At 36.1% G+C, this 27,624-nt stretch overlaps 1 protein-coding gene across 1 annotated transcript in view; it reads left to right on the top strand.

Moving 5' to 3' along the window:
- Positions 1-1,068: 1,068 nt before the first annotated feature.
- The window catches only part of CFAP206 (cilia and flagella associated protein 206), a 56,173-nt gene continuing 29,617 nt past the window's right edge, over positions 1,069-27,624 (top strand). Inside the window, exons 1-6 of the mRNA XM_020976290.2 lie at positions 1,069-1,176; positions 2,873-2,956; positions 4,017-4,107; positions 8,162-8,350; positions 17,135-17,293; positions 20,347-20,555. Of these exons, the coding sequence (XP_020831949.1) occupies positions 1,069-1,176; positions 2,873-2,956; positions 4,017-4,107; positions 8,162-8,350; positions 17,135-17,293; positions 20,347-20,555 (840 nt within the window). The remainder of the gene's footprint in view (positions 1,177-2,872; positions 2,957-4,016; positions 4,108-8,161; positions 8,351-17,134; positions 17,294-20,346; positions 20,556-27,624) is intronic.

Raw genomic sequence — 27,624 nt, 5'->3', positions numbered from 1 at the left:
TAAGTTAGAATTGTCAAAGTTGTCCTAAAAGTTCCATCTATTCATTTCTCCAAATTCCTCATTAATATGAAATAATTTAACATATATAAAATGCTTTGCAAATTTTAAAGTGCTATGTGGTTGTTTTCTGTTGTTCTCAAAGAGGACCAAAATGACATCACTATGTAGGGGTCAAGGTACAGTGTGTCTGACTGTGGCTGATCCGACCAGCACGAGCTCAGAAGACTCTACTACATGTCAGGCATAAATAGTCCATGTGAATATTTGGAGTGGAGATACGTCCAAATTTGTGCATGTCTCATGTTTCTTTTGAGCTACTGCAATTCTGCTTTGCTCATAGAGTACAGCACTTTCTTTGATGCAAGCATGCCATGGAGAGGTGGTCCTTTGCCAGCGTCTACCATGTCTCACAATCAATTCCAAAATCCTTCAGAGAGACAGTGAGCGTGTCTTTGTATTGCTCTCGGGTAGACGATCATCTTCCAGGTGAAAGATCAGCTTACTAAGAACTCTGGCAAGAATCTTGCCAGCAATGACTAAGAGAGAGATTGCCCCTGGATTGTCACAGGACAATCTATTTCCTTTACCTTTATAGAGATGGACAATGGAGGCATCCTTGAACTCCTGGAGCAATGCTATTAAATGCTAACTATTAGTATTATTAAATGTGATATTAGGGATTATTGTAGGATTTTTATTTTTCATCTTTTAAAAGGTATCTCTTTTACACAAGTTCCTTTGGTTTCCCAGCAACTCCTCCCTAGATTACATGCTTTTGTGTCAATTACCATATGTATTTATTGCATAAGAAATAGAGTAACATGCTTCAAAAGAATTTTATGATAATCACTTATCATTTAAGCAATAGGAAGAAATGATTTTGTCCTTTATGGTCCAAATTTCTGTAAATGTTGTTTCCTCATCAATAAAACTACTTATTACAAGCTAGTGAGGATGGTGAGTATATATTTGATGCTGTTCTTTTAAAATATTATTGTGGAGAGAAAACTGAAGGTGAAGAAATTTTTAAATATGTAATTTAAAACTAGAATTTTTTATTTTACTAGAATGGCTTACAGTCAAGCTGAATGTGTTATAAAGAATATTATTCGAGAAATAGGACAAGAATGTGCACACTATGGAGAAACTGTTTCTGAAACTCTTGTGGCTTTTATGGTAGGAATAAAATTAACATTTTTATTATTAATAGTTTATTATGTTTTAATAATTGTATTCAATTACTCTTTAAAACTGTGTTCTATATGTTCCTCAGTTTAAAATATATTAAGCAGTGGGGGTATGGAGGAGGGATATGAAAGAAAGAAACATCTTGAAGGTATATAAATTCTGTATTTACAAACTGATTTTTTGAAAAAGATTTTATGAATTTGGATTGCCATCTAATATTGTTGCAGGGACTATTTTTGTCTTTCTTTATTTTCCCAGTGCTTAGAACAGTGCCTGACCCATAATAAGTGATAAATAAATAACTGTTGATTATGTTCTTTTACAAGAAATTTTACTTTTTTTTTAAATGTTCATTAACTCAGTGTTCGTGTTCCAGTTATCTATGAATAATAAAAGCGCGAATAAATGAAATACACAAATAACCCTCAATCCTAATTGTGGACATGAATTTCACCCTCTTTTCTTACCCAACTTTCCTGAGTTAATATTAATTTAAAGATAAATTATCAGATTTTATTTTTATCCCTTCCTCTTTCTAACTTGTGGTAGTATAAATATGGGTAGCAGAAGCTATAGTTCTAAATAATATCCCTGAATAATATAACTGAATAATTAGCCTCTACTTATCAAGAGTCAAATGTTATAATAAGAATAAAGACCAAATTTATACCCTGGTATTCAAGGTACTTCACAACTTATCCCCAAACCTACTTTTTCAGCCTTATCTCACACTACTCTCTTATATATATATATATATACATACACATATATATGTATATATATGTATATATATGTATACATATATATGTATATGTATATATATATATATATGTATGTGTATATATATACATATATATATATATATACATATATATATATACATATATATATATATATATATATATATATATATACTCTGTGCTCCAGCACTGGATTACTGGATTACTCCTTGTTCCTTGATTTATTAAGTCAACAAGCATTTATTAAGGACTAAGCACTAGTGACATTGGCAAAAACAAACAAACAAAAAAACAAAAACATTCCGTGCTGTCAAGGAGCTGAAAGGCAGGGGAAGGGGAAGGGGAAGGAGTTGGGAGTGGGGGGATGGGAATTGTGACTTAATCTGAAGAATGAAGGATGGCTAGTCTGGGTACCTCCTCAAAATGGAGGTTTCAGGAGAAACTCACCATTGAGAATAGGATGTAGAAACAAAGGGAGACGGCAAATCAGGTGTGGTGGCAAAGTCCATAGAATGCGTCTTTTTTTTTGTTCTTGATGTTTCCCTACTGTACAATGCCTGTTGTATCTGACCCATTTTTCAAGGTTTCACTCAAATGCCACCATGATGTTATCTCACCATGACATTATCCCTGATTTTCCCTGTTGGAAATTATTTCTCCCTCATCTGATCTCATTGTACCTTATAAGCCCCTTACATACTTACCATATTCTTACTTGTTTTGTATTTATATGTGTACAGGTCTCATCTATCTTAAATAGATTTTACATTCTTTAAGAGCAGAGTCTACGTCTTATTTATCTGCTTATCTCCCCCTCAACTTTCAGTACATTGCATGTTGTAGGACTTTAATAGGCTATGTTGAACCCAGTCTCTCAAGACACATAATAAACAGATTTCATCATAATCATGCCATTTAGTAAAGGCTTTTTTGCTATCTTGTAGGTGAAAGCTGTTGTTTTGGATCCAAGCAATGGCTTCAACATGGATCGAAACCTCACAAGATCTGATGTTCAGAAACTTGTTAAGGTGATTATGACTTAAGTTCTCAAGGTTGGGGTCATATTCTCATTCCATCTTAACTTATAAAGATATTTTACTATTGCTTTCATATCAACCTAATAGCATAATGTTAATATCTCTTGACATTCATATAATATTTAATATGTTAAAGAATTGTCAAACTAAATTGCATTATGATCTGCTACTCTTTCGATCAATGTAATTTTATGATTCAAGTTGATATCGCTTCTTTTCTAAGGGGAAAGCTGAAATCAAAATAAAATAATCATCAGAATTCAGAAATGAAGTGGATATGCCTGCAAACCAACTTTGGAAACTGAAGAAATCAAGAATTCAAGACATCTTTGATTTCTCTCATGTTAACTGTTTGTTAATCATTTTGTAAAAATGGATTAGTTGTCTCACCTATGTTTCTAAGATTAATCTGAGTCTGACCTTCATTGGATGTCTGAGAAGTAGGCAGTCATAAAGCTGTGGAGAAAAATTGTCTAGGTTTTACACAGGTGGGAGAAGAGTTTTTTCCACTTTCTTACCAACCAACGGTACCGAAAGAGGGCTGAATATATGCGCTCTGCCTGAAGCATAAGACGTGTGCAGAGATGGCGTAAAAGTCAAAGAAAGGGCATTGAGGTGGAGATCTGGAGATGCGGCTATAGAAATCACAAGATCTGGCATACCCCAGGGCTGATTTCTGTCCGTTGAAAAGTAGTTTCTCACGTTCTATAGACTAGTAAAATGGCTGTGATGCTAGCTGACCAGTTACACAGGAATTCAATGGAGAATGTAATCAAGACATCACAGGAGGTATCTCTGACTCAGTAAGGTGCGTTTTGCCATTCGCCTGAGTTGTAAGGGAAGACGTTATAGCCTAATGTAAACAAAATAGACACATAAACAAACTAGTGAAATGTGTCATTGTTCACAAATAATGAAGTCATTTCTTGTTTCCCTTCATGTTAGCATACAACTTAATCTACAAAGACAAGATCTGAAGCTGTGCGCTTTCCTGTTGAGAGAAAAAGCCCGTATGTTTCAGAGACATTTGTGTAATTCTTTTTCTCCCTAGATATGTGTTGATAGACTACTGGACCAAAAACATCCATCCCTGGACACAGTTAAGATGCAAGTTTACTTTGATATGAATTACACAAACCGAGGTAATGTGTCTGATACCCACCTTTAATAATGTTCTGTTAAACTCTGTATTATATTATAGAATAGAATATTATAAAATAGAATTATAGAATCTGAGAGTTGGACGAATTTCAAGAATCATCATGTTCAACTTTGTATCTGACCAAAAGTGCTTTTTACAGGATTTCTCCAAAAGTATTGTCCAGATTCTGCTGAAAGATCTCCAGTAAAGGTGAACCCACTACCATCTTGTGTTAGCCCTTTCTAGTTTTGTGATGAAGCTTTTTCTTCTATCTTATGTTAAATATGCTTCTGTGCACCTTCCACCAACAGCAACTAATTCTTCCCTCTGGGATCAAATTGAGCAATTATAACCACTTTTCTCAATACTGGCCCTTTAAATACTTGGAGGCAATAATGCTCTCCATCCCAAATTCTTCTGCAGGGTAAACATCCTCAATTCCTTTAATTAATCCTCATACGGTGTGGTCTACAGCCCCCTCCCCATCTATGTCGCCCTCTTCTGAATGAATTCTAGCTCATCTATCTTTCCCCAAATGTGATTTTCAGAAATGAACACACAAGTATGACATGAGCATTACAGAAGATAGCAGAACAATCACCTCCATTGTTCTCCACATTATTCCTTCCTTCATGATGTAGCCTAGGCTAGCATTAGCTTGTTTGCTGCCACATCACTGTTAACTCAACCACTAAAAAAACTTTAGATCTTTTTCAAAGGAAGGAGGGAGCGAGGGAAGGCAGGCAGGCAGGCAGGCAGACAGGCATTAATAAGTCCTATCCTAAGTGATTTGCAAATATTATCTAATTTGATCCTCACAATACGTTGATACTTTTATCATCCCCTTTTTATACATGAAGAAGATTAACCAGAGGGAAGTTAAATGACTTGCCCAGGGTCACACAGCTAGTAAGTATCTAAATCCACATTTGAACTCAGGTCTTTCTGATTCCAGGCTAAGCACTTCATCCATTGAGCCACAGGAATGATTGTCTAGCATTGTTTCCCCAATTCTTACACATCCCTCCCTTGCTCGAATCAAATTCAATTTGTAAATCATGCCATCACCTTCCTGATGTCATGGTCCTCTTTGAGAATGACCACACATAACAGTTCCTCTCTCAAAGGAAGTGCCCCATCCCTATTAGATTCCTTGAAATGTTCAGCGGTCTTTCTTTTCTGTGTCCCATTTTTCTACCATCCTGGTGAGAATTCCCTTCTATTTCTTTGAATCTTTTTTCTTCATTTTTTTCCCCTTGAACCATTATTTCAATTCTTTCAAGGAACACAATTCTCTCTTATAATCTGGAAAGTAGAAATGCTTTCTTTTGGCCTCTTTCTCCTAAAGAGCACAAAAGAACTAGCATTTTATCTGTACATACATGACAGAAACTCAAGTAGAATACACTTGGAGATCACAGAAAAATTATTTTTGTCCTCCATTCTTGCTGAAGCCAAGTGCCTCAGTCATTTGTCTTCTTTCTTATAGCTCTCTTGTCTCACACTTCTATATAGATGTGGCATCCTGCCTACTTGGGAGACACAAACTGCAAATGTCATGAGATGTATCCACCTACTTTCACGGTACCCACTGATATCTAAGTTACCATTTCCTTAGCTATTTATATTCCCTTAGACAATAGATGGTAAAAACACCATTTCTTTTTTGCTATGTAACACTTTTAAATTTTAAAAAAATTGTTTGGCCTTTTATAAACATTTTCCAGTTTGAGGGTATATAATGATGTGGGAAGTATTAACAAAAGGAAATATCAGATACCTCTTTTAGTGTTAAAAAGTAGTGCTATAATTATAATAATAATGCACTGTAAGTAGTGCATTATTAAATGGAATGTCATTATCATAAAGTTTTCATTTATGCTTTAATTGAAAATATTCTGTTATCTTTGTGGGTTTTTATTTTGAAAGACTAATGTCACTTCACAAGAATAGAAAGTTTACCTTACAAATGAAAATTGTCCCAACAGTGGAAATTCTGATTAAAATATGGTTTAGTGGAAAGAACACTGGTTTATAAAGGAAATGTTGGGAAAGGCAATGATTGCTTTACTGGGAAGCACTTGGACTGGGAGTTAATCTCATGAACTCATTTATAAGATTAAGATTTTGGAGGAAATGATCTCTAAGGTTCCTTCCAGCTCTAACATTCTATGATTCTCAGATTTATGTTAATTTATGTTAATTAATTTATATTAATTTAATATACTCCTTGTTGAATTATTTTCCAATGACTTTATCATTTAAATGATATAACTGACTATTGTAAAGCAAAATAATGATGAAGACTCAAAGTAGAAAAGTGATCATGGAATAAATCTAGTTAAAAATGAGATGTTTCTTTAAATTTGCAAGGTGGTACTATTTAGAATAGCCAAAGAACCAGCTGTTTTTATAGCAAGAGTGACAAAAAGTATGACACAGTTGGATGTTAATATTTTGGGAGGGAGGTGGTGGTACAGAATTAGACTGTGATTTTAATGGTAGAGAGAAATCCTCAAGTGAAAACCTGGTTGGCTAAAGCATATACCAACAGCTGCTCTGAAATTTAAAAACTTAGATAATTACCTGGGGTTTTGAGAAGTAAAATGATATGCCTGGGGCCATGTAGCCATTATATACCAAGAGTGGGACTTGAATCCAGGTTTTTCTAACTTTGGGGCCAGCACTACACCATGCTGCTTCTGCCATGTTAATAACTGCCTTCATAATGATAGTGTAGGGTACTGAATGCTTGATTTGGGGGCATCCTGGTATTATTAGAAAAGTACTTGACTGGGAATCAAGAGATCTGATTTCTAGTCTTATAACTGCCGCTATCTATGTGACCTTGAACAAATCAGTCACTTCTCCTTTGTTTCCTTGTCTGTAAAATAAGAGAATTATGAACTTCCTGGGCCTCAGTTCCCTCATCTGTAAGACTGGATTAAATTGCCTCTGAGGTGCCTTCAAGCTATAGATCTGGGGTGTGCTGGAGCTGGCTTATACCTTGCAAGAGCTGATTGTTAAATTTTCAGTGTGAATATTCATACTTCAGAAATTGGCAAATGCTGCAAATTGGGCTTGATTTATTATTTTGTTGATTGCCTAGACTTAAGAAAGTGATGGAGAAAATGTTAATAATGCAGATTAAACTTAAAAATGTGTCATGAGTACAGTTTTTTTCCCAGAGAGCTAGTTGTTAAACATTTATCAACACACCACTGTCATAATCCTATAATCTTAGGATCTCAGTGATTAAAGAGTTAAAACACATAACCTCTAAAGTCCCTTTTGGCTCTAAAATCCCATATTTCCATGGTCTTTGATTCATTTATGATAAAAAGTACCATTAATTATGAAGTTGGCTAAAGGAATGATTAGTCATGCCATGGTCTGAGTTTCTTGCCACATATATTGCATGACTTGGATAAATGACAAAAGGAGAATGATGTGATATTGTATTTTTATTGGTGTTCCATGGAGATTGTCTTTTTATTAGAGATTTCATTGTTATTTTATAATTCTTATATTATTTGTTATTTGAGTTTTGAGTCTGGTATGTGGGCATCCACCATGTTTTATAGTACAATAAGCCATGAAATTGGAGTCAGAAGACCTGGGTTCAACACTCAACTCAGATGCTTGTTAGCCATGTGACTTTGAGCAAATTACTTAACTCTCGACTGCACCTCAATTTCCTCACTTTTCAAATGTGAGTAATAATATTCTACTCAACAGAATAACCATTACCTACTCAATGGAGGGTACTATAAGGAAAGTCTTCTACATGTCATAAAATGCTATACAAATGTGAACCATAATTATCTTGCCAAAATACATCAGTTAAATTGCTGTGAAGAATAATCTGGTAATGACTTCACCTTGACACTGTGGTTTATTTTTATTTTAAGATATAAGAATTAAGAAAACATGATGTTAATAATGAAGTAAAAATGCCACCCCATGCCAGTTTCCTCCCAGCAATATCTTTTTTATGTGAAAATAGAAACTAAAATATTAGTTATGTGAAAGATGTTTTCTTTGTCCTTTTCCAGAGGAATTTCTTGATGAACATCATCGAGTCCTAGAATCCAGATTAAGCATTGTTAGCAGAGAAATCACTGATAACAGGGCCCGCACTCGAGAAGAATTAGAGAGCCTGTACCGGAAGATTGTCAGCTACATATTACTACGTTCTGGTCTTGGATCTCCTACTGACATCAAAGTTGTCAGAGAGGCAACAGGTCAATAATATAAATCTTTTACATTCCTTGATGTGGGGCATGAGGGTAGGGAGAGTAAGATAATTTTATCTTTATAATAAGTGCTTAATTGCCATCTTAGAGATTTAATCCTCTTCTTTATCCACAAAAGAAATAGAGAATAAACAGGAAATGAAAGCTCAGCTGTTACAGCTTTCTCAGTGTATATCAATTCTAACCCTAAAGAATCATCTCTAAGAAGTAAAATGTTGTTATTGATCATTTTCTTAGAGTCATAGATACTTGAGCACTTGTTGTATCATGATAGAGGAGAGCTAAACACAGAGTTAGGGTACCAGACTAACTGGTAAAGATACTAGGTAGATTAAGGTAATACGGATGGGCAAGAGTTGTGTTGTCACCTGAAGTGGGGGAAGGAAAATAGTAGTATCCTATTGAGTATTATATTGCCCGGAAATGTGTCCCCGCCTTCCCCCTGTCCTCCTGCCACTTCCATTTAGTTAAAGTTATAATATATGGACTAAATTTTGCCTTGCTATTTTACTGGTTCCATGGTTTCATCAAATTATTTACTTTAATACAAAGTATTGCCTCCTTCACTACAAATTGAAATCCTTCCATCTTAGATGATTCTTGTTCATGTGTGAATTCTTCCCAAAGTACATCAGATACTGAGTTTGTAGAATCTAAATGTAGAGGTTGTATTATCACCGGTACAGACGACATATCACTATAAAAATACCAATGGGTATATTCCACTGCACATTATTTGTTGCCCTTTTATTCTGCCTTCTATAAAAATGTTCTCGAGATTATCTGGCTTAGATGGATCTCATTCCAGTCACTCTGGAGGCTCATTTCTCCTCAACTGCTTTTTATTGTTTTCTGGATTGATACCGCTCATTGATCTCAACACTCTACCACCATTCTCCTCTGTAATATTTTAAATGTGGTATCGACATCTTGATTTTTTTTTAATAACACTTCCTTCTCATAGACCCCTCTCTTTTAACAAAGAGAGCAAAGCCAAATGACAGTAATTTCTTCTGACAATACATACAGCATTTCATACCAACAGTCCCCTTTTTCCTTCCTGAGGAGAGTGAAATGTATTGCATCATCCATACTTTGGAACCAGGATTGGTTATTTCACTTAATCTGAATTGTGTTGTCTTTTAGTGTTGTTTCGTTTTCATTATTGTAGCTATTGTGTATATCATTCTCCTGGTTCTTATTTCTTTGGATTAGTTCATACATGTCTTCCCACGTTTTTTCTGAAGTCTTCCTATTCATCATTCCTTACAGAGTAATAATATACCATTACATTCATACTGGGCAGCTAGGTGGCACAGTAGATAGAGTGCTGGGCTGGAGTCAGGAAGACTTATCTTCCTGAGTCCAAATCTGACCTCAGGCACTGACTAGCTGTGTGACCCTGGGCAGTCACTTAACCTTGTTTGCCTCAGTTTCCTCATCTGTAAAATGTGCTGGTAAAGATGTTGTTGTCTTTGTTGTTGAGTTGTTTCAGTAGTGTCTACCTCTTTGTGACCCCATTTGGGGTTTTCTTGTCAAAGATATTGGAGTGGCTTGCCATTACCTTTTCCACCTCATTTTACGCATGAGGAAACTGAGGCAAAGTGACTTGCTCAGGGTTACACAGCTAGCAAGTGTCTGAAACAAGGCTTGAACTCAGATCTTCCTGACTCAAGGTCAGGCACCTACCGTCCTGGAATTTAGCCATTCTCTAACTGAAAAGCACCTACTTTGTTTCTAGTATTTTTCTACTACAGAAAAAAACGTATTGCACTGAATCTTGGTATGAATGTGACCTTTTGTTTGTTTGTTTGTTTTGTTTTGTCATTGAACTTCTTGGGGATGTATGCTCAGTAGTGAGAAATCGCTGGGTGAAAAGGAATGATCAGGTTACTCACTTTTCCAACATAGTTTCAAATTGTTTTCCAGAATAACTGGTCCTATTCACAGCCTTTTAAACAATATATCAGCAGTGCCTGCTTTACCACAGTCTATCTAAAACTGGGTATTTCAGTCTTTTATCATTTTTGCCCATTTGATGGAGGTAAAGTGATGTGTGGGCGTGAGACTTCTGAGTAGTTTACAAGTTTTTGGCCTCTTTCATCTCTTAAGCCCAAGCCAGATTTTATGACAGGTTTTGTTGATTTGTTTTTACAATCATAATTCTTGCATTCAGTTCACCAAACATCAGGAAATATACTGATTAAGCTTATAGGATCCAGGCAAAGTTATTCATATGATTGCTCAAATTTTCTATCCTTTACAATGAATATTAGCAGATAAGATACAATTCTTTATGGTGGCCTATTTGACATTAGTTAGACGTACTAACTATAAGGTGCTTCTTCTTACTTTTGTTTATACCAGGAAACCAGCTTCACTAAATCTTTTATTTGCCTCTCAAAGAAGAACCTTTTTTGTTTAGCTGCTATCGCTTTATACTCTGTGGTTTCATTTATAGCTTGAATCAATATTGATAATGGTTCACTTTTTATAGTAGCATAACTAGTATATACTAGTATTGTAGTATTTAGTGTAACTCACTGGTCATGGAAGAATTATTGTGCATTAAGAATACCAAAGGAATAAGTTAATACTTGTAGACAGCTTTAAGGTTGTCTATCATTCTTAGAAACTTATGCTTCCATTTATGCTATTCTGTCACTATCATTGAAGAAGGGGATTGTATAGGAATGAGGAACATTTGTTGTTTTTGCCATGGCTAAAAATAAATACATTTATCATGTAGTGGCCAACCTTCTGATCATGAGCCTTTCTGTGCTTATCTAGATCACTCATTTCAATTCAACAAACTTTTACTACCGACCTGCAGTATGCAGAGCACTGTGGTAGGAATTAGTAGAGATACAAGGCTAGATAAAATTAGTTTCTGCCAGAATGGAGTTTTTAGTCCAATAGGGAAATAAAACACATGCAGATAACTATAATAAATGAGATCATATAGCACGGACAATAAAGAGCTACAAAACAAAATGCTATTGAGCTCTAAGGTAGAAAAGGTTGTTAAATGACAAGGGAGATCAAGGAAGGCTTTCTGGAGAAAGTATTTTAGTTGCGCTGATGTGGGTGAGAAAGTGAGGAAGGAGAAGGAAACACATTAAGGCATAAGAAAGTATTTGCAAGGGCATAGAAGCAGGAAATCAGATTTTGAGTGACAGAGAGTAACCTAGTTTTTTCAGAACATTGAGTATATGTATAAAGGTAATACGAGATAAGGTTGGAAAAGTAGAGAGAGAATATTTCTAGACTATAGAGGGCTTTGGGTGTCTTATATGGTATGGAGATAAAAACTATCATAAAACATATGACATATAATATGTAGTATGTAGACTATGCTATATGGAATTCCTATTCCAACAATTCTCATATATGGCTGAGATTAAGTAGAATGGGATTCTTGACTGAAATGAAAATCTGGCCAACCGGGGGAAGTAGATGATGATTTCCTGATTTGAACTACTATAAAACTCTTTCTGCTAAAAGAAGAGCATCTGATAAACTTCATGCATTGCAGACATTCATTTTTTAAAAAGAGAAATAAGAAATCACTAGGGAAATTAGTCATATTATGGATATGATTTTGACCTCCAGCAAGAAAATGAATGGATCCTCGGAAGAAAGTAGCCAAGTTGTATTAGAACTCATGATCAATGGGAAGTACAAAGGCAAACTCAGATGGATATGTACTCTAAACTTTAGGATATAGGATTTTAGAAAGTTCAGAGGAAAGATAGCTGTGATTCCATGGCTTAAACCTCTCAGCTCATTTAGACTTGAGTCAGCTCAAGAAGAACAGAAAGCTCTAAAGAATGAAATTCCTTAGCAACTATCAGGGATTCTGATGAGAAAGAGATGAAAAAAAGGTGTCTAAAATATGAATATGTCTACAAGGAAAGCTTACTGCTAGATTTTTATTTTTAAAAGGACATGTAAAAAAAATGGAAATGAGAGCACCTAGCTAAGGATGGAGACAAAAATTGGTATGGCTCTATAAGCACAATATAAGGAAGGTTAAACTTGCAAAATGCTGAGAAAAAGAAAGTCTATAAAGGAAGGGAGGTATATTGAGGGCAAGAAGAACAAGTGGCTAATTGCTTGGGGTGGATGAGGTGAATGATCACAAATGAAAATAAAAAGCAAACTACTCCTTCCTCTTTATCAAGAAGAATGATGATCAGACTGGACATGATAGAATTAAAATTGTTAAAAGGAAACCGAAAGCCAAAATAAGTGAGAAGTTAGTCAAAGAGTACCTCCCTGCCTTAAATGAATTCAAGTCACTTGGCATGGATGAATTCCATTTAAGAAAATTGAACGATGTCACCCCTGTGATAATTTCCTCAAATGTATTTTTTTCCTTCAAGGATAAGCTTGATCATTACAATTATAGCATTTAGCTTTGACTTTTTTGGTGTTGTTACTTCCATTGTTTTAGACATTATGTGTATTTTCCTGGTTCTGCCTACTTTTCTTCATCAGTTTTTGCTGAACTAACATATAGGTAATCTTTGTGGAATCATGGAGAATAAGAGATGAGTAAATGCTGTCTTGATTTTCAGAAGTAGAAGGAAGGTGGGTTCTTCGAGTTACAAGCCAATGAGCTTAATGTTAATTACTAGAAAGAATGTTTTTAACAGATTTTTCAAACAGATGATGTGAAAACACTCAGGAAAGGAAGTAGTGATTTCCAAAATCCAGTATGGTTTCATTAAGAACAAAACATGACAGATTAATTTCATTTCTTTTTTGCAATGAGTTTATTTACAAGAGAGGCACATCAGTGTAATACAGCATGCCTGGATTTCAACAATGTAGTTGACAAAGTTTCATATGAATAAGAGAATCATAAGCTTATTGATATAATAGGTGAATTCAGAAATGATGGTGTGATTGAATCTAAATAGTGTTAATTGGTGGATCAAAATTGATCTATGTGCTTCATTGCTCTATACTTGACCCTGATTTTTTAAAACATTTTCACTGTCTTGGATGAAGACTAATTGGCAAAAATCTGCAAAGGATAGTGGATATGTCAGATGACAAAGTTGGGATCACCTCCAAAAAAACACTCAAAAATTAAAATGATAGGTCAAATAAGTTTACATAAAATTTAACAGGCATACATGTAAAATTCTGAAATTAGCTTTTAAAAATCAAGTATACATTGTACAGTTTGGGAGAGATGTGGCTCAGTAATAGGCAAGTCCACATTAAAAAAAACTAGGAATTTTAGTGCACAGAAAGCTCATTAGGAAACAGGGGTTTGATGTGGCAGCCAAAACAGGTAAAGTGATTCCAGGTGCTGTGAGTAGAAGGATAGTTAGTGAATAGAAGGAGAATGGTGATTGTTCTCCCACTGCACGAGGCAGACTACATCTAACGTACTTTATTCCTGACATCATTTTTTTTTTTTGGAGAGGCAGTTGGGGTTAAGTGACTTGCCCAGAGTCACACAGCTAGTGAATGTTATGTGTCTGAGGTCACATTTGAACTCAGGTCCTCCTGACTCCAGGGCCCTATCCACTGCGCCACCTAGCTGTCCCTAGACATCAAATTTTAGGAAGAACTCTGACAAACCTAAGTGCAGCCAGAAGAGTAAAGTGAGGAGACTTAAAACTATGCCACCAGAAGACTGGTTTAAGTAGCTAAGACTGTTTAAGCTAAAGAAATGTAAACTTGGGGCAGCAGGCATGATTATGGTCTTCATACATATTGGAAGGGCTGTGCTATGTGATAATAATAATAGCTAGCATTTATATAGCACTTTAAGGTTTGCAAAGCCCTTTGTGTTACCTTCTGTGATCCTCACAACTACCTTTGAGGTAGGTACTGTTATTATCCCCATTTTACTGATGAGGAAACTGAGGATAAGTGATTTGTCCAGGGTCACATAGCTAGTAAGTATCTGAAGCAGGATTTGAACTTGGGTCTTTCTTGATTATTCTTCTTGGCACTGGTGGGCAGAATCAGAAAAAATCAGTAGGTAGCTTTCAGCCTTTATGAAAAATAAAAAGGAAGAACTTCTTTATGATTATCTGCTTCAGGAGATAGTGAGTTCCCCACCATTGAAGGTCCTTAAGCAGAGGATGGATCATCAGTTCCCTCTGTCAAATGAGAAATAGCTGAACCAGTTGTGGTATATATGATTGTGACGGAATAGTATTGTGCTATAAGAAATGAAGAGCAGGATGATTTCAGAAAAATCTGGGAAGACTTGCATGAGCTGATGCAGAGTGAAGTGAGCAGAACCAGAAGAACACTGCATATGATGACCGCAGTATTTGTACCATGATCAACTGTGAGTGACCTAGCTTTTCTCAGCAATACAAGGTCCAAGACAATTCGGAAGGACCCATGATGAAAAATGCTATCCATTTCGCCTCCAGCGAAAGGATCGATAGAGTCTGAATGCAGATGGAAGCGTACTTTAAAAAAAAATTTTTTTTCCTTGTTTTGTTTTGTCAGTCTATATTTTCTTTTGCAACACGGCTAATATGGAAATGTGTTTTACATGATTACACGTTATAATCTATGTCAAATTGCTTGCCTTCTCATGAAGCAGAGAGGGAAAGGAGGGAGAAAATTTGGAACTCAAATTTTTAAAAAACAAAAGTTGAAAATTTTTACAAGTGGGAAAAATAAATATGAAAATTTTCCCTTAGGAAAAAAAAATGTTCCTTCTCTGTCACCCACTCAATTAGACATCCTCTGTAACAAAGAATGGAAAAGAAAGAGGAAAAAATTAATTCGGTAAAATTAACCACATCAGCTAAATCCGACCAAAAATGCATTGTTTTACACTCATATCTCCCCACTGCTGCATAAGAAGGTAATTTCCTCACTTTTTTCCCTTTGGAGACAAGTGCTTGGTCATTATAATTATAGCATTCTGTTTTCATTTTTGGTGTTGTTATTTACATTGTTATAGTCATTGGGTTATTTTCCTGGTTCTTCCTGTTTCTCTGTATCAGTTCATTTCTTCCCGTGCTTCTCTGTATCCTTCAGATTCATGGTTTCTTATAGCACAGTAATATCCTATTACATTAATAGGCAGCTAAGTGGAGTAGTGGATAGAGGACTTGACCTGGAGTCAGGAAGACCTGAATTCAAATCTTGCTTCAGATACTCACTAGCTATGAAGACCTTGGGCAAGTCACTTAATGTTTGCCTTAATTTCCTGAACTGTAAAATGGGGATAAAAATAGCATCTTCTGGGGAGAGCTAGGTGGTATAGTAGATAGAGCATGGGCCCTGGAGTCAGGAAGACCTGAGTTCAAATCCTATCTCAGATCAGACACTTGACTCTTACTAGCTGTGTGACCCTGGGCAAGTCACTTAACCCCAATTGCCTCACCAAAAAAAGAAAAAAAATCTTCCTCCCAGGTTTATTGTGAGGATTAAATGAGGTAATATTTATAAGTGCCTGCCATATAGTAAGCATTGTTGAAATGCTTATTGTTGTTGTTATTTTCATCATCGTTATTAGTAACCACAATTTGTTTAGCCATTTTCCAGTCAATGGGCATGTACTTTGTTTCTACAAAAAATGTCATTCTAAATATTTAACAAATAAGTAGATAAACAAACAAAAAAATCAATACATTGGCTGTGTCTAAAAATGTATGCCATATTCTACTATAGTCTACTATCTCTCTCCTGCGAGAAGGAAGGTGTGCCACTGATTTTCTTTTTTACAAAATTACATCTTTTATTTTTATATCACCTTTGTTTACACCCCCCCCAAACTAACAAATCATCCGAGTCTGACAATATATACAACATTTCACATCCCTAGTCACCCATCTGTGCAAGGAAAGGGTGGAGGTGTATTTTCTCCTTCAACCTGTAGGGCTGAGTTTGATAATTTATAATTACGTAATTTTGATTTTGTTGTTGTTGTTTCCATTTACATCATCATAGTCTTTGTGTATGTTGTTCTTTTCATTCTCCTTATTTCTCTTTGTGTCCAATCTTATGTCTTCCTCTGTTTCTCAGCATTCTTCATATTAATCATTTCTTTTTTTTTTTCCTCTTTAGGCAATTGGGGTTAAGTGACTTGCCCAGGGTCACACAGCTAGTAAGTGTCAAGTGATTGGTCTAAGGCTGGATTTGAACTTAGGTCCTCCTGGCTTCAGAGCCAGTGCTCTATCCACTGTGCCACCTAGCTGCCCCCTTAATCATTTCTTATGATGCAGTAACATTCCATTACATTTATGTACAATAAGTATCTGTTGTCTCCATATTTTTACTGCTAAAAAGTGTTACTACAAACATTTTAGTGTATATGGGACCTTTCTTTCTGCTTTTGACCTCCTTGTGATTTGTGCCTCATAGTGGGATCTCTGTGTCAGAGGATATAGACATTTACATCACATTTTCCACATTACTTCAAATTGCTTTCCAGAATGGTTAAGCCACTTCACATCTCCACCAACAGTTCGTTACTGTGCCAGTCTTTCCACAGTCCCTTCAACATTGATACTTATTGCCATTGATTTTCAGTAGTGCAAATAGTACAATTCATTCCTGTTGTATATTAAATATCGTCTGATGAACCATGGTCTGTCTAGAAATTATATATCATTTTAATATTTAAAGACTCATTATTCTACTGTTACTCATGCTATATGACTGTTTCAACACCTTTTAGCTGGAAAAAATAATTTTATTTGGAGTGTATCTTAAATCCACATTTTCCCACTTCTTTTTCCTATATGAATTTTTGTGTATGTTTTTTTTTCCTTTCCTCAGCTGCTCTACAGAGTGTTTTTCCTCAATCTGAACTTGGTACTTTTCTATCCCTTTCCAAGAAGGACAAAGAGCGCCAACTGAAAGAACTCACCATGATTGTCACTGGAATTCGGCTATTCAACAAAGACTGTGGAAAGGGAGGAGAAGGCATTGATAATTGTAGGTATAAGGTTAAATTAATTCTATAAACCTATCATGACTTATGTAAATTTTATTGTAAATATCATGATTATGTAAATTGTTGTAAACAAGATTGAAGTTTATCTTGTTCAGTGGCTAAAATGATGGGATGGCTAGGATAGTTAAAGCTCTTTTTATCTGGGACCCCAAAGTGACTGCCAGACATTTGCCAGGAACCTGCCATTTAAAGAACCCACATCACTAATGTAAATTAGTCATTTTTGTAGGTACACTGTTTTAGTGTGCTAATGCCTACTGACTCAATTATTGATCCAATTTCTTTTTAAAATGCCAAATTGACATACACGCTATTTTCCTTCTCCAGCATGTTCTCTGAAGTTATTTCACAAGATCTTTGCATGGCATCATTGATGGCAAAGAGAAATAGAGATACAGAGTGGGTACAGCATAGAATATATTACCTGGAATCTAGTAGGTGATTACTGAATGCTAGTTGATTGATTTAAAAATTTCCCATTGAGCATACTGACAATATATATGTAAAGGAGGTGGATTATAGATAAAGTAAATGATCCTACTGGGGTAAGGACTCATCTGATAAAAACTGCTGGGAAAGTTAGAAAGCAGACTGGCAAAAATTAGCTTTAGACTGACATCTCACACCACACCATTCTTGAAACGGATACATGAACTGGATATAAAAAAAGGTCACATTGTAAGCAGAGGAGGAGCAAATAAAGAAGTACCTTTTGCAGCTATGGATAGGGAAAATCTCTTGGCCAAACAAATGATAGAGTGGATCATGGGAAACAACATGGAAAATTTTGATTTCATAAAATTGAAAAGCTATTGCACAAATAAAACCAATGCAGTTAAAATAAGAAGGGGAGCAGTTAATTGGGAAACATCTTTTTTTAAAAAAATATTTTATTAATTTATTTTGATTTATCAACAATCACTTCCATATGCTTTTGAGTTGAAAATTTTTCTCCCCCTTCCTCCCCCCCCACCCTCCCCAAGACGGCACACAATCTGATATAGGCTTTACATTTACATACCCATTAAACATATTTTCTCATTAGTGAAGTTGCAAGTAAAACTTAAAACCAATAGGAGGAACCATCAGAAAGATGAAACAAAACTCAACAGAAGAGATAAATAAGTGATAGCGATTCGACTTCCATAGTTCTTTCTTTGGATGTGGACAGCATTTTCCATCCCGAGGCCTCTGGAGATGTCTTAGATCCTTGTAATGCTGAGAAGGGTTCAGTTTAACATTCTTAGTCATTGCATAACGTGGCTGTTATCGTGTACAAAGTCCTCTTGGTTCTGCTCACTTCACTCAGCATCAGACCATACAAGTCTTTCCAGATTTTTCTGAAGTCAGCCTGCTCATCATTTCTTATAGCACAATAGTATTCCATTATATTCATATACCACAACTTACTCAACCATTCCCCAATTGATGGGCATCCTCTCAATTTCCAATTCTTTGCCACCACAAAAAGAGCTGATATGAATATTTTTGTACATGTGGGTCCTTTTCAAATCTTTTTTTGTTTGTTTTTGTCTAGGCAATGGGCTTAAGTGACTTGCCTAGGGTCACACAGCTAGTGTCAAGTGTCTGAGGCCAGATTTGAACTCAGGTCCTCCTGACTCCAGGGTCAGTGCTCTATCCACTGCACCACCTAGCTGCCCAATTGGGGAACATCTTGACAGAACTTTCTCTAATAAAAGTCTGATATCCAAGATACATAGGGAAATGATTCAAATATGTAAGAACATTTATTATCCCCAATGGATAAATGCTCAAACTATATGACCAGGTAGTTCTCAAAAAGTAATCTATTGGCATTGTATAAAAATGTTCTAAATCACTAGTAATGAGAGAACTGCAAATTAAAACAACTTTGAGGTTCTGCTCCACATAACTCGATTGGCAAAAGTGAGAAAAAAAAAAGTGACAGTTTTTAGAAGGCATGTGCAAAGAAAGGTACCCTAATGTACTGCTGGTGGAGCTGTGAATTTCTCCAGCTATTCTGGAAAGCAATTTGAAACTATACTTCTAAAGCCACTGAATTTATTTGGTGTGATGGTAACCTCACCAGACTTGAGTGAAGGAACAAAGAAGCATTTATGAAGCATTTACTCTATCCCAAGCATTGTGTTAAAACACTGGGAATAAAAGTACAATAGCAAAAATAGTACTTCCCCTCAAGGAAGAAAACAAACATTTATTGAGCACCTACTATGTGCTGGGCATTTATTCAGCGCCTGCTATGTGCTGGGCACTGCTAAAAGCTTTACAGATATCATCTTTTTTGTTCCTCACAGCAACACTGGGAAATAGATGCTATTATTATCATTCCTATTTTACAGGTGAGGAAACTGAGGCAGATAAAGGTTAAATGATTTGCCCAAGGTCATAAAGCTAATAAGTATTTGAGACGGGATTTGAACTCAAGTCTTCCTCACTCCAAGCCTAGCACCCTCTTTACTATACCACCTATAGTCTCACATTCTACATGCTTACATTCTAATGGAGGAAATAGTACATACAAGAAATAGTGGCCAGACAGTCTTTTTTTTTTTTTTAGTTTGGAAACTACAGGAATGGTGAGTAAAACCATGGGGGAGCAGATTAATCCATCTTTTCCAGGGGCGGTGACAGAGTTGTTTTGATTGTGTATCCCATACCAGAAAGCTGGAGGAGAGAGGGAAGGAGCAAAAGTTATGCATGCATTCAGCAACAAGGTTGCTTGTGTGAAGATTATTGTTGAAGGAAGTGAAGCAAGTACAGAATTGGGCTTAAATGTAGTGGGAGAATTAAGGTGACTACCAATGAGGGCAGGACCTTTTGTGGTTTCCCACTTTGGGGTTATTGTTCTAACCATTAGTATTGGTTGTAGTAGGACCTATGAGACCAATTTTTTTTTCCAGGTGCTCCATAATTTGTTTGAAAAAATAGATCCAACTTAATGGTTATAAAGGAACTAAGTTTCCTTTTTTTCTCCTCTCTTTAATCTGTTAGACTGTTTATGTGCTGCCTTTTAATAATTTTTTTTGAACAGTGCCAGCTATTCTGAATGAAGCTATTCCAGCCACCACCCAACATATTGATTCACAACTGCAGACTTCCCAAGAACAGGCGTACCGGTACACAGCGATTCTGGAGAAAGCAACAGAAAACCCACTCAGAATGAAAGATCTTGAGCCCTTAATGATAAAAGAAGCCTTGTTTAATCTGAGACAATATGAGGTTTTCCTTAATATAATTTTGGTGAGTTGTTACAATATCGGGCATTCTCAAAGTTAACAGGGTAGTTTGTAGAGTTCAAGTGAGGGTAGGGGGTGAGGGCAATCAGGATTAAGTGACTTGCCCAGGGTCACACAGCTACTAAGTGTCTGAGGCCATGTTTGAACTCAGGTCCTCCTGACTCCAGGGCAGGAGCTGTATCCACTGTGCCACCTAGGTACCCCTAAAACATCAGTTTTTAAGGGGGCATTTGCAATAGTTATACTGTGTTTCTATGGGCCAAAAATGAATAGGTAAGTTGCACTTAATGAAGATATCACCACTGAACTGAATCTGTATACCTTTAGATTCTTCAAAATATGTCATTCTCTGTGATCATGGCAAATGTGAGAAAGATTGGTGAAAATTTCCCTCTGATGTTTTAGGAACTTATTTATAGGTCCAGGCATTCTGACTAAGAGGCTAGAAATCTAATTTGGAATTTGATTTACCAGTCTAAGTCTTCCCCAAAGCTTAGGCTTTCACAAATGAGTTGATAATCTACTGACATAAGAAATTAAACCCAGAGTATGGTTTATTGGGCTACATATTTTTTTAAGATTTAATTTTCTAAAAAAAATTTATTAACGAAAGTCTATTTCTGTCCTTGCCATAAGGGGGGGGGGGAAGAAGAAAGAAAAGAAATACAAAAACCTTCTAACAGATATGCATAGTCAAGCAAAACAAGTTTCTTCATTGATCGTGTCCAAAAAAAAGTCTCATTCTGCTCCCTGGGACTGCAGATTTATTGACCAAACTATATTTGAATTGAACTGAACACACTTTTTTCCAGATGAACTAGCATTTCACAACTGTTCTGGGTAGAGTGGAAAGAGCCTCTGGACTTGGACACTCCTAGCTTCCCGGTTTACTAGTTATGTACAGCTACTTCAGGCAAGTTCTTCTACCTCTGTGAATGCCAGTAAAACTGGTGCTTATACTTATACTGCTTATCTCACAGTTATTGTCAGGAAAGTGCTTTGTAAGCCATAGGGTGCCACATACATATAAACATATACGAACACACACATATACACCCCAGATCAGCCCAGTGACTGTTTTTGTCACAGTGAAGTGTGGAATTACGAAATTATAGAATCTCAGCACTGAAGGGACATCAGCCTCTATCTAGTTTAATCTGTACATGAGCAAACATCCTCCTTAAACCATTCCCAACAAAGCCTTTCCTTGGAGACCTACAGGGAGGGGGATGGCAACCTCTTGAAGGAACACATTCTTTGTTTGGATAGCCCTAATTGCTAGGAAGTTTTCCATTGTATCTAGACAAAAAATGCCTGTCACTTTTCTCTGTTGCTCATAGTTCTGTCATCTGGAACCAAGCAAAATTAGTTTAATTGTTCTTCCATGGGATAATTTCAAATACTCGAAGAGATCTCTTATGTCCTTTCTGTCTTTTTTATTTTCTTAAATTCCAGACTAACATCCCAGTTGCTTCCATTGATCTTTATTTGGTATAATCTTTTTGTATGCCTTCTTTTCATTTGACTTCTTCCAATTATTCTCAATTCAAATTTTAATGCATATTATTATATATTCAATTTTCAATATATTTCCTTCCTACTTCTCCTCCTCCCCTACTGCGGAAAAAGAAAAAGAAAAACGAAACTATTGTTAACAAATATGCATGATTGAACAAAACAAATTCCCACATTGGCCATGTCCAAAAAAAATATATGTCTCATCTTTCATCCTGAGTATTTGACATGATTTTAAGGGCTTTCACTATCTGATTCCTTCCTTCAGATACTCAGAAGCTCGTTGATTTAGAGCTGAAAGAAGCTTTAAAGACCGTCTAGTCCAGAATATCATTTTATTGATCAGGAAACTAATGCCCACAGAGGTTAGGTGGCAATGTTTTTTGTTTTTGTTTTTTTTTAAATATACTGCCCAGAATGGATCAAAACAGTCTGGATGTTGTCTGAACAGGGCAGAGTGCAGCTTGATGGGTTATCACTTCTCTAGTGTTGAATACTGTGTCTCTTAACATAGCCTAAAATTACATTTTGTTTTGTTTTGTTTGTTTTTAGCTCTTTTATCAGTCAATTTGTATTGAACTTGCCATCCACTTAGCCTCCTGGATTTTTTCCTGATCAATGACATTTTCCTCATCCTGTACTCATGAAGTTAATTATTTTAAAACTCCATATAAAGAGGAATTGTGGGAAGATAGCAGTGTATTTGGACCAATAGGAGCCCAGATCCCTCACATATACCACTGTAAAGCCCTTATTAACAATAGAAAAAATCAATAATAAGCCAAAAAGAATCAGCTACAAACTCCTTCATCCAGTCCAGGACCACCACTACCCTCCCCCTACCCTGTAAAAAGACTTCCAGAAGTCTTTTTTTCTGTGCAGAAGCACAGAATGTAGACAAACTAGGCTAGGTAGGGTAGGTAGAAGGCAAACTGTGAAACATCCCTGTTTTACTGCAGGAGAGAGGGCGAAGATTAACACCCAGTCTATAGGACAATTCCCTGGGACTCCAGCCATAGTAGGAAAAAGGGTCAGACCTGTCTCCACCCACTCCCAGAGTGGGCGATACCACCCCCTGGGGGGCAGTGAAAACACAAGGAAAAAAGAGAAGAAGATTTTGAAAAACCATTCATATGTGTTTTTTCTGTTTTGGAATAGAGGTAAAGTCATAGTGATTACATTTTTTCCCCAAATACACACACCAAAATGCAAGTTATAACCCGGGCCTGCACAACCTGTTTTCTATAGGCTGCTTGCAGTCTGCGGGACATTTTCAGTACAGCAAAGGATTTTGAGTAGCCCATGAAAAATGTAGAGGATATTTTTCTCTATTTTTTTGGGGGGAGCCACAGGTTGTGTAGACCTGTTATAATGAATCAGTGGTCAAGTATGCCAACAAGTCTTAACAAGCAAGTGTTGGCAGGAGAGCTTGTTGTGCATTGTTGGGAAGTCCAGCATGTACCAGCAGGAATATGTGCATGTAATGACTTGTTTACAATATACTACTATATAGTCACATGATACAATATTGTGTTATCAAAATTTGAATGCAGTTAAAAACACAAATTTACAATAAATTATTAAATTTAAGATGCATCATTTAAAAAAATATTTTATATTTTTTTGAAATGATGCAAATTTTTTTTAAATTAAAGGGTTAAAGAAAGTAGATTTCTGGGAGGGTCTCTGAGTAATTTTATTTTGAAAAGTAGGTGATAGGCCAAGTAAGTCTGGGAACCTCTGGTCTAGGCAGTCCATGCCTAACCCAGCATCCAGGCAGCATGGTCCTGAACCTCAACAGTAGAGAGGGTCAGATAATTCCTGCAGAAGGTGGTGCCTGTCTTAGCCACCAAACTCAGGATCAAGCAAGGTCAATCCACACACCAGCCAGGAGTATGAAGATAGAGTTTAATATAAGCATAAGCCCTCAATCTGAAAACTGAGGTTTCCAGTATGAGTAAACAGGAAGTATGAATGTATGTGTAAACTGAAGATGCCCAGACACAGTGAAAAAATACCTTCAACTGAGAGAAGCTTGAAAGAGCAAGCCCAGAAGAGAGTAATAACTCCACAACAAGTCTAGTAGAGGCCTCAAGGAAAAAAATGTCCTGGCCACAAGGACTAGAAGAATATCTAGAAGAAACAAAGTAAGATGAATAACTAAAAAGTAAAGAATGGAAAGGTGAATTAGTACCTTAGAACAAACAATGATAAACCTTACCTAAAAATTAAACTCTCTGAAAATTAGAATAGGTTACACAGAAAACAATGATTCTGTGAGAACCCCAAACATATTAAAATTAAAAGATTTAAAAACAGAAAAAAACTAAGGTATAAATTTGCAAAAACAACTTACCTGGAAAACAGGTCAAGGGAAAGATAAGCTGAGAATTATCAGGCTACCTGAAAATCATGACCCAGAAAAAGGTTGACTATCATATTCCAAGAAATTATAAATAAAAATTGCCCATTTCTCTTAGAACCAGAAGGCAACGTGAAAATAAAAAGAATCCACCAGTCACTCCCTGAAAGACATACCAAAATGAAATTCTCATGAATATCATAGCCAAAATCAAAAGCTTACGAGTCAAATTAAAAGTATTTCAAGCATGCAGAAAGAAAGTGTTCAGGTAGTGAGAGCCACAATTAGAATTACACAAAACTTTCCAGCTGTAAGTCTAAAGGAAAGTTGGGTTTGGAATACAATATGCCAAAATATGAAGATTTACAACAAAAAAAATACTGAGTATAATCCTATGGGGGGAGTGGATTTTTAATAAAATAAAGTATTTTCAAGCATTTCTGATAAAAGGTCGAAACTGAGGAGACATTTTGAATTAAAATCAAGAAACAAGAGAAGCATAGAAAGATACACATATTTGATCAATTGGAAGGGACTATTTGATGATGAATTGTTTATATGCTAATAGAAGTAGCACAAATGTGTCCTCCTTAGAACCCTAATGTCTTCAAGATTCATAGAGAAAGTTAAATAAGACAAGCAGGGGATCTGGACACAATTTTGTTCTGTTTTGTTGGTCTTAGGATAAGAAGAAATTAGGAAGGATAGGAAACTATTCTAGAGAGGAAGGGAGATGTAAGGGGAGGGAACTCAGTCTTTTGTAATAGGGTACATGAGATGAAGAGTATACAAATACTGAAAAAGGAGTGGAAGGTATCTGATGAACAAACATCTGATAAACCTCATTTTCTCCTGAAGCATAAAAGGGAAGGTTGAATACATTCACACACACACACATACACACTCAAAGTGTGCCATAGAAATACATTGAACTCAATAGGGAAATGGGCAGGGACAGGGAGAAGGGATGGGGAACTGAAGAGAGAGAGCAAGGTAGGTAAAGAAATAGTGATAAGCAAAACAAACTTTAACATTGGAGGGAGAAGAATTTAGGAGGATTAAAATGATAGAAAGACTAAAAACTTTGCCATCAGGGCTGAGCAAAGAGAAGAAAAGAGGTGCAATGGAGTAAAAACAGATTTAATGATTTATAAATGACAGGTGTTAGGCAAACTTCTCTTTCACCAGCTTTGTAAAGAGGAGAGAGGAGATTAAGAGAGGAAAAAGTAGGAGGGGACAGACTGAAAGGAAACACACAGTTAATAGTTGTGACTATGAATATGAATGAGATGAATTCACCAGTTAAATGGAATTGGATACCATGATGGATTAGAAAACAAAATCCAACATCATAAACATGCTTCTTCTTGAAGTATTTGGATATATGCACCAAACGTCATAGCATCCAAACACTTCAAAGAAAAGTTAATCAAACTGAAAGGAGAAATAGAGAGCAAAACTATAATAATGGGTGAACCTCAATGTAACACCTTTCAAACTTAGACAAATCTAACAAAAACATAAACAAGAAAGAAATTGAAGACCTGAATAGAACTTTAAAAAAATTAAAGATAATAGATCTCTGGTGATTACTAAATAGGAACACAAAGGAGTTTACATATATCTCAGCTTTGTACGGCTTCTTTATAAAAGTTTACCATGTATTGGGAGCATAACAACCTCATAGATATTTATCTAGCTAACTTAAAGTTGCCTTCTAAGCAGCATTAATGTTCCCACTTTACTAGGTCTCAGAATATTTTTACCCACAAGCCCTGGTTCTGCTTGCTTTGATAAGCTAGAACTTTTCCTAATTGAGAAAATGTATATTTAACATTCCATATCCAGATTAGGTGAATAGGAGGACTCAACCTGCATAAGCAGGAGAAGGAATTGTGAAGGAGATTTCAAGGATTTGGGAATTTGAAATTTTGTAGGAGTAGGGGACATTGAGGAAGACTCAAAGGGATGAGGAGAAAGGACTTGAAGAGCAGAAAGAGAAGGAATTTAGTATGAAATGGAAAAGAATGTTTAGGTGAAAATGTAATAACAAGGTGAGGAAATTGACAACTCTGGAGTTGAGACCCCCACAAACAGTTGCCATAGGGGATCTCTAAACAGGTGGTCATAAGAGCCACTTTCAAGAACATCAAAGAAACTGAAGTCTTTGCTTCTAGAAAGAGTGGTGAAAAGCAGGCAGAATTTTGCCATGACCTGCATAAAATGTGCAATATTTGTCTTAATGCTATGGTCAAGTAATTGTTATCTATCCTCAATGTGTAGGCTAGTTACCTTCCTAGAAAAGAAATAAAAGGATTCCAAAAATTGCATCTATACTATCCAAGTTATCATGGAAGATGAAATTATTTATTCCTTTAAAGTGAAAAAAGTATTTTAATATAAAAGTAAAGAATTAAAAGGATCTGAAGAAGCAGAAGGAAATCTTAACCTATGCTAGAAGGTTAGAGAGTGCATGAAGTTTTTACAGGGAACAGTAAGAAAAAAGACCACTGAACTCTTGGAGTTAAGTAACAGATTTGTGATTCCTCTTATGGGAGTGAGAGTTTAAAAAAAAATTGCTTGTAGGTGAAGAAATAATGATATGGATCCATTGTTGCCAAGAGAAGTCAAGATCTTCAGGAGAGAAAGGCAGATATGAGAATTGAACAACGGGTTAAATGTTTGGTTTTTTTGTTTGTTTTTGCTTTTTGGTGAGGCAATTGGGGTTAAGTGACTTGCCCAGGGTCACACAGCTAGTAAGTGTCAAGTGTCTGAGGCTGGATTTTAATTCAGGTCCTCCTGTAAATGTTTTCTGAGAGTGATATTTGGACCATAGCTTAGAATACAGGAATGACAGGCCATTGGCCAGGAATGAAGAGTACCTAACAAGTGCTCCTGCACGTATGCTTGCCCGCAGCCTTGCAAATCTAATTTTAAAAAGGACTTGAAGCTGAAAAGTGAAAACTGACTGTGGCATTCAAAGTAGAAGCCATTGTGTAACAGCAGGGGGACTGTGGCGTGACCCAGGGAGGAGGCAATCAACCAGAGGGTGAGAATATGAATTTAATTCCACCTCCCTTTCCCCATATCCAATAACGGGCTTGTCTCTAACACAACCCTACCACTCCCTTCAGCACTCCTCTGCTTCCTTCCTTCCTGCCCTTTACTTTTTGTGGATGCCCTGGGGACGGGCCTC

This window comes from Phascolarctos cinereus, unplaced genomic scaffold (assembly GCF_003287225.1).
Source record: "Phascolarctos cinereus isolate Bilbo 61053 unplaced genomic scaffold, phaCin_HiC Scaffold_5;HRSCAF=322, whole genome shotgun sequence".
NCBI classification, from domain to species: Eukaryota; Metazoa; Chordata; class Mammalia; order Diprotodontia; family Phascolarctidae; genus Phascolarctos; species Phascolarctos cinereus.
The sequence above is the reverse complement of the archived record's forward strand: the minus strand, read 5'-3'. Positions and strand labels throughout refer to the sequence as shown.